At 37.0% G+C, this 9,985-nt stretch overlaps 1 protein-coding gene across 1 annotated transcript in view; it reads left to right on the top strand.

The window, feature by feature from the left end:
* The window catches only part of DISC1 (DISC1 scaffold protein), a 534,778-nt gene that overhangs the window by 136,946 nt on the left and 387,847 nt on the right, over nt 1-9,985 (top strand). The window contains 1 exon segment of the mRNA XM_074220919.1: nt 6,293-6,588. Within this exon segment, the coding sequence (XP_074077020.1) occupies nt 6,293-6,588 (296 nt within the window).

The raw sequence follows: 9,985 nt of genomic DNA, 5'->3' as shown, positions 1-9,985 counted from the left end.
ATGGAAATAATAGATGAAAGTCAATCACTAAGATTTCCAAATATAGGGAATGAATGACAGCTAGAGGTCAGTATAAGGTAGGAAGTCCAAGGTCAGAAATCATAAGCTCACAAAATCTTAGCTATTAAAACAGACCTTCAAGGTTTAGCTATTGACCTATCTTCAGTATGTCCAACAAGTAATTCAAGACTTCCAACTCTGGGAGTCAGAAATTACTCAATGAGTTAAAATCAGGTAAGAATGTAGAAACTGGAGAAGTAAACTGACCTATCACAGACAAGTAGATCTCAATAATGATGCAAAGTCTGTCTGAAATAGGAAACCTAGTAACAGAGACCATAACCTTCCTATCTCCCACCCTCCCTATCATCCACACAACCACACATGTAAACACAGTTTTATACTCACGGCTCAGTGCTTTCTACTCCATTAGGAACCACTGATTGGCTTCCTAGGATGTAGCCAACCTGAGCCTAGGATTCAAAGGCTTTTATTAAACAACAAATTGCATTGACTGATAAACAATACAACTTCTACAGAGTCATTTGGCTTTCATATTGAACCCTGAGTATTACTCTAGCCATGGTTATGAATTCCAATGGGCAAAGGTTGGGAAAAAATATTTATTAAACAAGGCACCCTGCCATGTACTTTGAATCGTTGTCTTATTTGAGTTTCATAATAATTCTGGAAGACAGGGACTATTATAGTTGAGGAAATGGAAGCAAGCAGAAGTTAAGTGACTTGACCATAATCACATAACTAGTAAGTGCTTTAGGTTGGATTTGAACACAGGTCTTCTTGATTCTAGACCCAGATCTCTGCTACCTGCTTGGTAATGAGATTCACCCATGGTCCACTGTGGACACTTAGAAAAATCTTGTTTCTGGGAATAGCGTAAAAGTGTTTGAGCATTCTGTTAAAAAGAGTTTGAAGTGGGACCAAGATGGTAAGAGTAGGACATTCTTAGAGTGAATATTAAATCCTCTTATAGACTGCTTCCATGGTTTCCTTGGAATAAACTAAGCTAAGGGTTAAATACTATCAGATACTTAGTCACTTCCTACTAATCTGTTCTTGCTTTGATTTTATAAATTATCATTTCTAGGCTAGGAAGGATGTCTAGTAGGAATCCTAAGAATTTTTGAATGACCTTAGAACTTGAACTTGCTTTTGATCTCTGATTTCTGTGTTTTTGTTTGGACTTGTGATTCCCACCCCCCCCACCCCAAATCAGTACAGAGAATTTCTGGTATAGAATTGATAGACTATAAGATTATAAGTAAATTAGAATTGTCAGTTCCACATCAGGAATTAAGTAACTTGCTTAGTATGTGTCCAAGACAAGCAATACTGGAACCCAGATTTTCTTGAATCTAAGACTATTTCTATCCACTAAGCTATACTGCCTTAAATTTTTCATTATTTGCCTTCAATAAGTGAGGGCAGTTAGGTGGCACAGTAGATAGAGTACTGGCCCTGGAGTCAGAAGGACATCTTCTTGAGTTCAAATCCATCCTCAGACAATAGTTGTCTGGCTTTAGCCAAATCACCTCACCTTGTTTGCTTCAGTTTTCTTGTTGTAAAATGAGCTGGAGAAGAAAAGAGCAATCCACTCCGGTACCTTTGCCAAGACAACCCCAAATGAGGTCATGAAGAATTGGACATGACTTAAATGATAGAACAACAATAAAAGGTGAATAATTATAAAGTTGATGTATTATCAGAGCATAGAAGATGGATTTTCATTTTAAGGGCCTCTTGTCAAAAGGCAATTTGCCAGGGTGGAGAGAGGAGATGGGTGAACTGTTGAGAAGTACTAAGGGCCTTTTTTTTTTCAGCTTAAGGTTGTTCCATCAGTTTAATCTTCTCACAAGTCTCCAGGAGGATAGAAGGAAGGAAGTAAACAAGCATTGATTAAAAGCCTATGATATGCTAGGTATTTTACAAATTTTATCTCAGTTGCTCTTTATGTTAACCCTGGCAGGAAGGTGGAAATGGCAACATTTTGAGCAACAGGATTGTATATGTGGGGTGACTGAGTATGAGGTATCAATTAAGGCTTACTTCCTTTTCTAATTGCATAATTTTATTAATGGAGGCAGAAACAAGGAGAGGAATAGGGAGGAAAAGTGGGATGGGAAAGCATCTCATATTTACTCTTAGTAAAGATATCCATCATGTCCTTTTCCCTAGCATCTTATTTGTATATGACTGAATATGGGGCAAGTCATTACATCTTAGAGGCATGTAAGATTTGCCTCCAGAGGTGACAATGAAGCTAGTGACTTGGCACATCACCCTTCACTTAAATCCAACTCAATTGTATGTCGTGGCATCAGTTTTTTGATGTCATGGTCTTCTTTTAAAACAGAAGAAGAACAACAACAACCTCCTCAAATGAAAACTGCATTTTCAGTGGTTATTTTTTATGCCTGAAATACTCTCTTTCATCACCTCCATCTTATTTTTAATGCCCCCCCGACTTCCTTCAAGTTCCAGCTAAAATATCACCTTTTATATGAAATTTTTCCTGATGATACTTAATTATAGTGATTTCTCATTGTGGATTATTTTCATACAAGATGCATACATCTTGCTTGGAAATAGTTGTTTATATGTGTGTCTCTCTTATTAGATTGTAAGCCCATTGAGAGAAGGGATTGTCTTTTACCTTTCTTTTATAAGTACAGTGTTTAGCAGAGTTGTCTCATAGCAGGTGCTTAATAAATATTTATTAATTGACTGATTCATCTTGACTAATTCGTTAAACAGGGAGAAGTCTGGTAGGGGCTCAAGAGTTTCAGTTGTTAGTAGCAGAAGCGTAGTTACCTCAGGGTTTAATATCTTTAAAAAAATGAGTTGTAACTGTCAATAAACTAACATAGATGCTGTTTTAAGTATTGAAGATACAAATAAAGACAAAAACCAAAAGATTCTTGTTCTCAGGGAACTCATTAGTTTAGTAGGAGTGCCATGATAGCACTGTGGCCAGTTTCCCAGTATAATTGATTTCAGGCTGGGTGAGTCAGCCTAAAGATCTTTTTTAAGAAGGGGAAAAGTGAGAATCAATGTTACATACTGTATTGCACATTAAGGTTTGGATTAGAAAGATGGTAGTGTCCTTCACAGATACAGGGAAGTTGATAGGGGAAGACTGTTTGAAGGGAAAAAAAGTTCTGCAGTTTGGACCCTTTCAGTTTGAGATGTCTAGAATAAATCCAGTTCAAAATCTCCTTGAATGAGTTGTGATGTGGTATTGGAATTCAAAGGCTAGATTAGTGGTTGTTAACATAGATCTGGGAATCATCTTATTTCAATTAATAAACATTCATTAAGAGCCTAATCTGTTCTTTCTCTGTGCTAAACACTGGGGATACAAATACAAATAAAAACAAAGAATCTGCCCTTAAGATGCTGATAATCTAATAAGGGAAGACATACAAAAGGAGGATGAAAAGTGGAGTGGGGGAGGAAGGAAAGTGGGGAAAGAAGGTATCCATTATGGAGGACCTGATATAAAAGTCAAATAGCAGTGTAGCTGGTAGTAAATGGGGAGAAGAATTGCTGAGTAAACCCTCTTACCATAAAACTTCCTGGGAGTCCATGACACTGCCCTCTAGTCAGAGGGTCTAATCAGAGGGGCTGTGGGTATAGATGACATCTGAGAACAGAGACAGATTCAGACTTTCAGTATGAGATTTTCCAATGATAAATTTTCTGGGGAAAGAAGGCATGATGTAAAGGCCCAAAGAAATTCAAAAGTAGTGTAGCTGGTATTAATTGAAAAAGATGATACCATGAGAGATGATAAATTTGTCATAAGAGAAGAGATCCTAGGATAAATCCTTGGAGTGCCTCTACATCTATGTCATGATATATGTGAATTTATAGCCAAGGAAATTGGGACTGTATTGGTCAGACAGTTAGAACCATGAATAAAAGCCTAGAGAAGAGCAAATATCCAGGAAGAAAGAATATGAACTATAGATTAAAGTTGTAGAGAAATTAAGGAGAATGAGGAATGATTTTGATTAGATTTGAATTAGATTTTTGAAGTTGAGACTATTGTTAACATTTGAAAGAGCAATTTCTGATGAATGAAGAAGTTGAATTCCATGTCATAGAGAATTTAGAAGAAAATAAACATAGGAAGAAATATTGAATAAAAACTAGCTCTTTTTAAAAAAAAGATTTTTTTTCCCTATGAAAGGGAGAAGAGATATAAGAATGGGTAGGGTAGGCTCAAGTGAAAATCTATTAAAAGTGGAGGAGACATATGTCTTTATGTAGGCAGCAGGAAAGGAGTCTGTAGAAAGGGAGATATTGAAAATGAGAGAATGAGCATTATTGTGGGGCAATTTGTTGGGGGAAGTTGGTAAGGAATGAATTGGTGTGGTTGACATTGACTTGGGCCACTTCCTTATTAGTGACTGAAGTGAATGAGGAGAAAAAGGGGCCCAATGTTAGAGGTATGTAAGATGAGAAGGGGAAAAGAGGAAGCTCTTGATGAATGATCTCAGTTTTTCCAGTGAAGTAGGGAGACTAAGTCCTTCACCTCATAAGAAGGTGAAAAAAAGAGAGAAGGGCTTGATCCCTATTTATCATTACTCTGTATGTGTGTGTGTGTGGGGTGGGGGAAGTAGGGGGGCATTTGAGAAGAGATGAAAATATTTGGACCAGCTGTGAAGAGCAGAATAATAGATAAATTAGGTAGAGTAGAATTCTTGCTTTGCCTATTTAGATATGATAACAAATTTGTAAGTGAATTCAGTAAGCATGGATTTGTGATTTCCTTCCACTTTATTTAGCAGCACATGAATAGGAGGGAAGGCAGCAGATGGTTGGGATATTCCGGATTGGTGTGTGGCAAGTCATGGCTGGCAATAGGACAAAGACAAAAGGGCTTCATATGCTTAGAGATGATAGCTGAACTCATGGGAGTGGTTGAGATCATCAAGAGAGTGTGTAGCAACAGAAAAAGTTCCAGGATAAAGTTCTGGAGTACACTCACAGTAGGACATGGATGAGGACTCAGACAAATTGGTAGGTGGAGAAACCAGAAGTACATGAAAACTCAGGGAGGAAAGCTTGTCCAGACAGAGGAAGAACGGTCAACTGTGTCAGGTGCTACAGGGAGATCTAGATGGTTGACAACTTAGAAAGGGCAAAGGAGTTTGCCAATTCATTGCCAATTATGATGCCATGCCATACACATAGTTAATGTTTCTCTAACACCTATGGTGTTAATAAAACATTTATGACTTTCCAGGTCTAGTGAAGGAAGTAGAAGCATGTGAGCTTCTCATGGAGAATTCTAATTGAATAGAAATACTTTGAGGTCAGTCTGGTTTCCCTTTTATCCTTGTACACCCAATATCTAGTCTAGTACCATGCATTTAATAATAATTAATAAATTCTTGTTCAATTGGAATTGAAATACTACTACAGTACTTGGGAATTTGCTCTAGCCTCTCCTTCCAATCCAAGTTAAATGTTGACTAATTGATTGATCTCAAGAGGTGTTGGTGCTCTTCATCTTTTGTACTGAAAGTAAATTCCAAAGCCACAGAAGTTCAATTTTTGAGCTTATGGCATGGGGCAAATGAGACTTGCCATTGATATAATTTTATATGATAGAAGCAATACTCTGCTTGTATTCACTAGGTTGGGTAAAGTTATGGCCAAATCTGGCCAAGCCTGAGAACTAAGAATTGTCTTTACATTTTGGAATAAAATTTTTATGGTATTTTAAAATGTTAAAACCTTTCTTGGCTCATAGGCTATACAGAAGCAAGTGGTAGAAAGATTTGTCCTCACTATTTGCCAACTCCTGCCCTAGAATATAGCCTTCTAAGACATGCTTCTATGGTCTTTATTCATACACACGCACACACACACACAGACACTTACACAAATACAATTTCCACATTTGGACTCAGATGGACAGAATGGTAGATTTGAAGGGGACCTGCTGAGTGATATTATGTACTTCATAAGTGAGTATATTGGGTAATGTTCCTTGTCCTGGCATCTTACCATTGTATCCATTATGATGGAAGTAATTTATACATTTATGGCATTTTTCCAAGTCAAATTTTTGGATGTCCCCAGCAGTCATTTCATGCTTGGGGAGGACTGGTTCTCCTTATGCCAACTAATCAGAAATGTAAAGCCAGCATGATTTTTCCAGTTCAACAAACCTCAGAAAATCTGCCTGCCTCAGACGGAGAAGCATCAGTCCTTGCTTTGGTGCATACAGTTAATTCTCATTTAAATGACTCATTATCAGCCGAGCAGTTTGCTGTTAGCAGGGTTAATCTGTAAAATCTGTTCTGCCTTTCCCCTACAGAAGGAAATTGAAGGCCTCCAAGCAAGGATGTCTGTGCTAGAAGCAAAAGATCAACAATTAAGAGAGGATATAGAAGAGCAAGAGAGGTTCATCCAATTTCAGGACTGTGATCTGTCTTCCTTGCTGGACTGTGTACCCCTGAGAGAACTGCAGGAGGTCAGAAAGGCCTTGGAGGGCACACTGGCCTTCTCCTCTCAGATCCCCTTTAGTCTGGAACTCCCTGGAACTGTGAAGAGGTATTTTTTTCTTCTTCAATTATTTTCTACTTATTTCTTGTGGTGAGTGGTGTCACGCTCCAGTTACTGAATTGTTTCACTAGCTCATTAGTACATAAACTCTTCCTAGGTAGGGTAAACAGTTCAGATGGCAAGGACTAAGGTTAAGATTTGCTCAATTTCATAGCTTTTCACTTCTTCAACAATCATTTATTAAGCACCTACCACATGAACACCATTATTTGACACTGAGGGAGATTCAAATAAAGATAATTAAGATATAGTTCCCACTCACTTGGAGCTTTCAGACTAGCAGGTAAGATGAGACATAGTTACTAATATGCTGAGGTACATAAATATACAAAAATTGTTTGATTAGAATAATAAGAGATAACATTCATATAATGTTTTAAAATTTCCAAGACACATTATATATTTAGATCTATATAGAAGATCCTTGCAACAGTCTTGTGAGGGTAAGTGCTATTATTGTTGTTCCTGTTTTACAGATGAGGAAACTGAGGCTAAAAGATATCAAGTCCCTTGATCAGTCACATAGTTAGTAAGTGTCTGAGACAGCATTTGGATTCAAGTCTTTTGACTTCAGATCTACTGCTCAATCTGCTCTGCCATGATGCCTTATAATGTGAACATGATCTCTTTGGGATACAGACCTTGTAGTGGTATTGTGGATCAGAGAGTAGGTGAAGTTTTATAGCCCTTTGGATATGATGGTATTGTATAGATTATTTCTTTTGAGAGTATCAAGTAGGGGCAGTTAGGTGGTTCAGTGGCTAGAGTACCAGACCTAGAGCTAGGAAGACTCATCTACAAATTTAAATCTGGTCTCAGATACTTATTAGGCATGTGACCCTGGGCAAGTCACTTGACCTTGTTTGTCTCAGTTTCCTTTTTTAAAATTAGAAGGAAATGACATACTATTCCAGTATTTTGCCAAGAAAACCTCAAATGAGGTCATGAAGAATTGAACACAACTGAAATGACTGAACAACAAGTTTTGTAAATAGATATGACTGGTCTCAAGAGGGACTAAATAAGAAAGGGTAGCTGTATTGATAAGTCTGTTAACAATGCCGAAAGAACAATTCATAGAACAAACACCTTCTCTGTAGTTAGAACTGTGAAAGATACAGAAGATGTATAGGGCCTGGTCTTTGCTCTCAAAGGGCATACTGTAGAGAATATGTGCAATAGAAGTTCATATTACCCTACTGATGTTACATTAGCAGCAACATTTTTTATATATGAAAGTCAGTGCATTATTATGTTGGAGAGATGCCTTGAATTAAAGTCACCATCTGCTGTAGCAAAATTAATTAATCTATTCAGTCATTTTGTAACAGAACCATTTGAACTCTGGATTTACTGACATACTTGAAGTTTAAATCACTTAGAAAAACTTGTAAATATAAAACCACTTAAAACCATTACTGTCCTCAAGAAACCTCTAGTTTCAGGGGCCTTAGCTTTTTTCCCCCAGTACTATCTCTGTCTTAGAAACTCTCTCCTTCTGCCTACATGTCCTTCCAATTCCTCCCCAGCCCCTTTCTGGGATCTTTTATGTCTAGAACAACCTTGCTAAGACACCTTCTTCCCTGTGACATCAAAATCTCAGGGAAGCCAGTTGGGTTTGTTCTCATTGGGGAAACCAATCAAACATGATTATTTGAGATTTTGCTACTCCTTAGAAAATACCTCACCTATGTTCTCTAGACTGAGTAGCACTGTTGTATGGGATGGAGCCAAGTTTACCTACACCAAACTCAGAACATGCAGAAAGTTTGGCATTGCACAGGTACCAGGTGAGAAAGGCTGTTTCTTGTTGGGTCATTGATACATTTCCATCTCCTCCTGTTGTGGCATAAATTCATTTCACTAAAGATCCAGACAGTTCTCTTGATTAGGTTTTTGAATGTATCCTGTCTCTTTGAAGAGCTAGTTGTATCCCTGTCCCTTTAGGGACTGTAGCCAAGATTTATTCTTGCTTCCTCTTTCCCTTGTCCATATATTCTTGTATATCTTAGGTTAAGTAATTAGCTTTTTTTTCCCTTGTGTGATTTTTAAATGCTCCAAATAAAAGTCCAGGACTGAGTTTCACTGAATATCTTGCCTTTTTTGTATTATCCTTAAAATTATAAAAAAGCAGCTGGAATGGGCTGGAATAGCCACTTTTTCAATATTCATTTGCCTATGGTTAGTAACCTTTAAGCTGAGTGAATGGTAAAGAAAGCTATTTCGCTGTCAAGTTGGTCTTGCTGACTGTCAAGTATTTTTTTTGTTTTTGGATTTGGGTTTTTATATTTATTTATAAAATTAATTTAAAACACCCAAACTCCAACAGAATCAAGCTAGTTGCCTAATAAAGATTTGCTGACTACTGTTTACCAGGCTAAAAAGAATTAAGAAATTTGTGCTTTACTTCACTGAGGATGATGTAATGCATTTTGGACTCAGAGAAAGGGAGTGTGGTTCTAGTCCTGACTCTACTATTACGTAGCTTTGTGCCCTTTAGCAACACACCTCTCTGGATCTCTGTTTCCCTATCTGTAAAGTGAATAAGTTAGATTAGATCATCTCTAATTCTCTTTCATCTTAATAACAGATATATGAGATGTTATTCCTCCTGTGATTGAAGTCATTTGTGAAAATTTCTCACCTTGGCATGTTAGTTTAATGGAAGTGGACATCATATATATAGAACAATTTTCTTGTTTTGGGGAAGACCTATACCCCACTCCACCAAGAACAAAGTTAGTGAGGTTTGATTTGATTTGAAAAACATAGTCATTGGGCAGGAAATTATGCTCTGTGATCTTATTTTGTGCAGTTCTTCCTCAGTCTCAAATCTAAGAATTCAAATCTTTTTTCTGGTTGATATTCTAAATACAGATTAACAGATGTGTAATCTATTTTTCCATTATATTCTGGATTCAGATGGATTAAGTTTTAATGTAGAGATATTTTGGGTGATTATAATTTACCCTTCTAGACTTGAACCCCAACCTAGTTTCTCTGAGAAGATTTATAGGTTATTTAAATTTAATTTATATTTTTATCAGAGTAGTCAGTAACCATAATTTGAAATAGTAAAAAACTTAATTTGTACAGAATTACAAAGAAATAGAGAAAAAAATCTCACCACTTAGTCTATTTGTGTTCAACTTCATTTCTGATTCCCAACGATTTAGGAAACATTCCCAGCAACTAGGAAACATTTTTTTTCTGATGCTCAAGATTCCTTGAAAATGGGGAGCTCTCGAGAGCTCTAATGAAGGCAAGTAGAGTCTTAAGTGAAGGTATACTGGCTTAAAGTCTATAAGGATTATAATACTTTGGTTTGTTTCTACACTTCATGGAAATTTCTCCCCATGTTTCAACAAGATGATAAGATTCAGGG

Source organism: Macrotis lagotis, chromosome 2 (assembly GCF_037893015.1).
Source record: "Macrotis lagotis isolate mMagLag1 chromosome 2, bilby.v1.9.chrom.fasta, whole genome shotgun sequence".
In the NCBI taxonomy this organism is placed as follows: Eukaryota; Metazoa; Chordata; class Mammalia; order Peramelemorphia; family Peramelidae; genus Macrotis; species Macrotis lagotis.
Note: the sequence above shows the minus strand (reverse complement) of the source record. Positions and strands in the feature narration are given on the sequence as shown.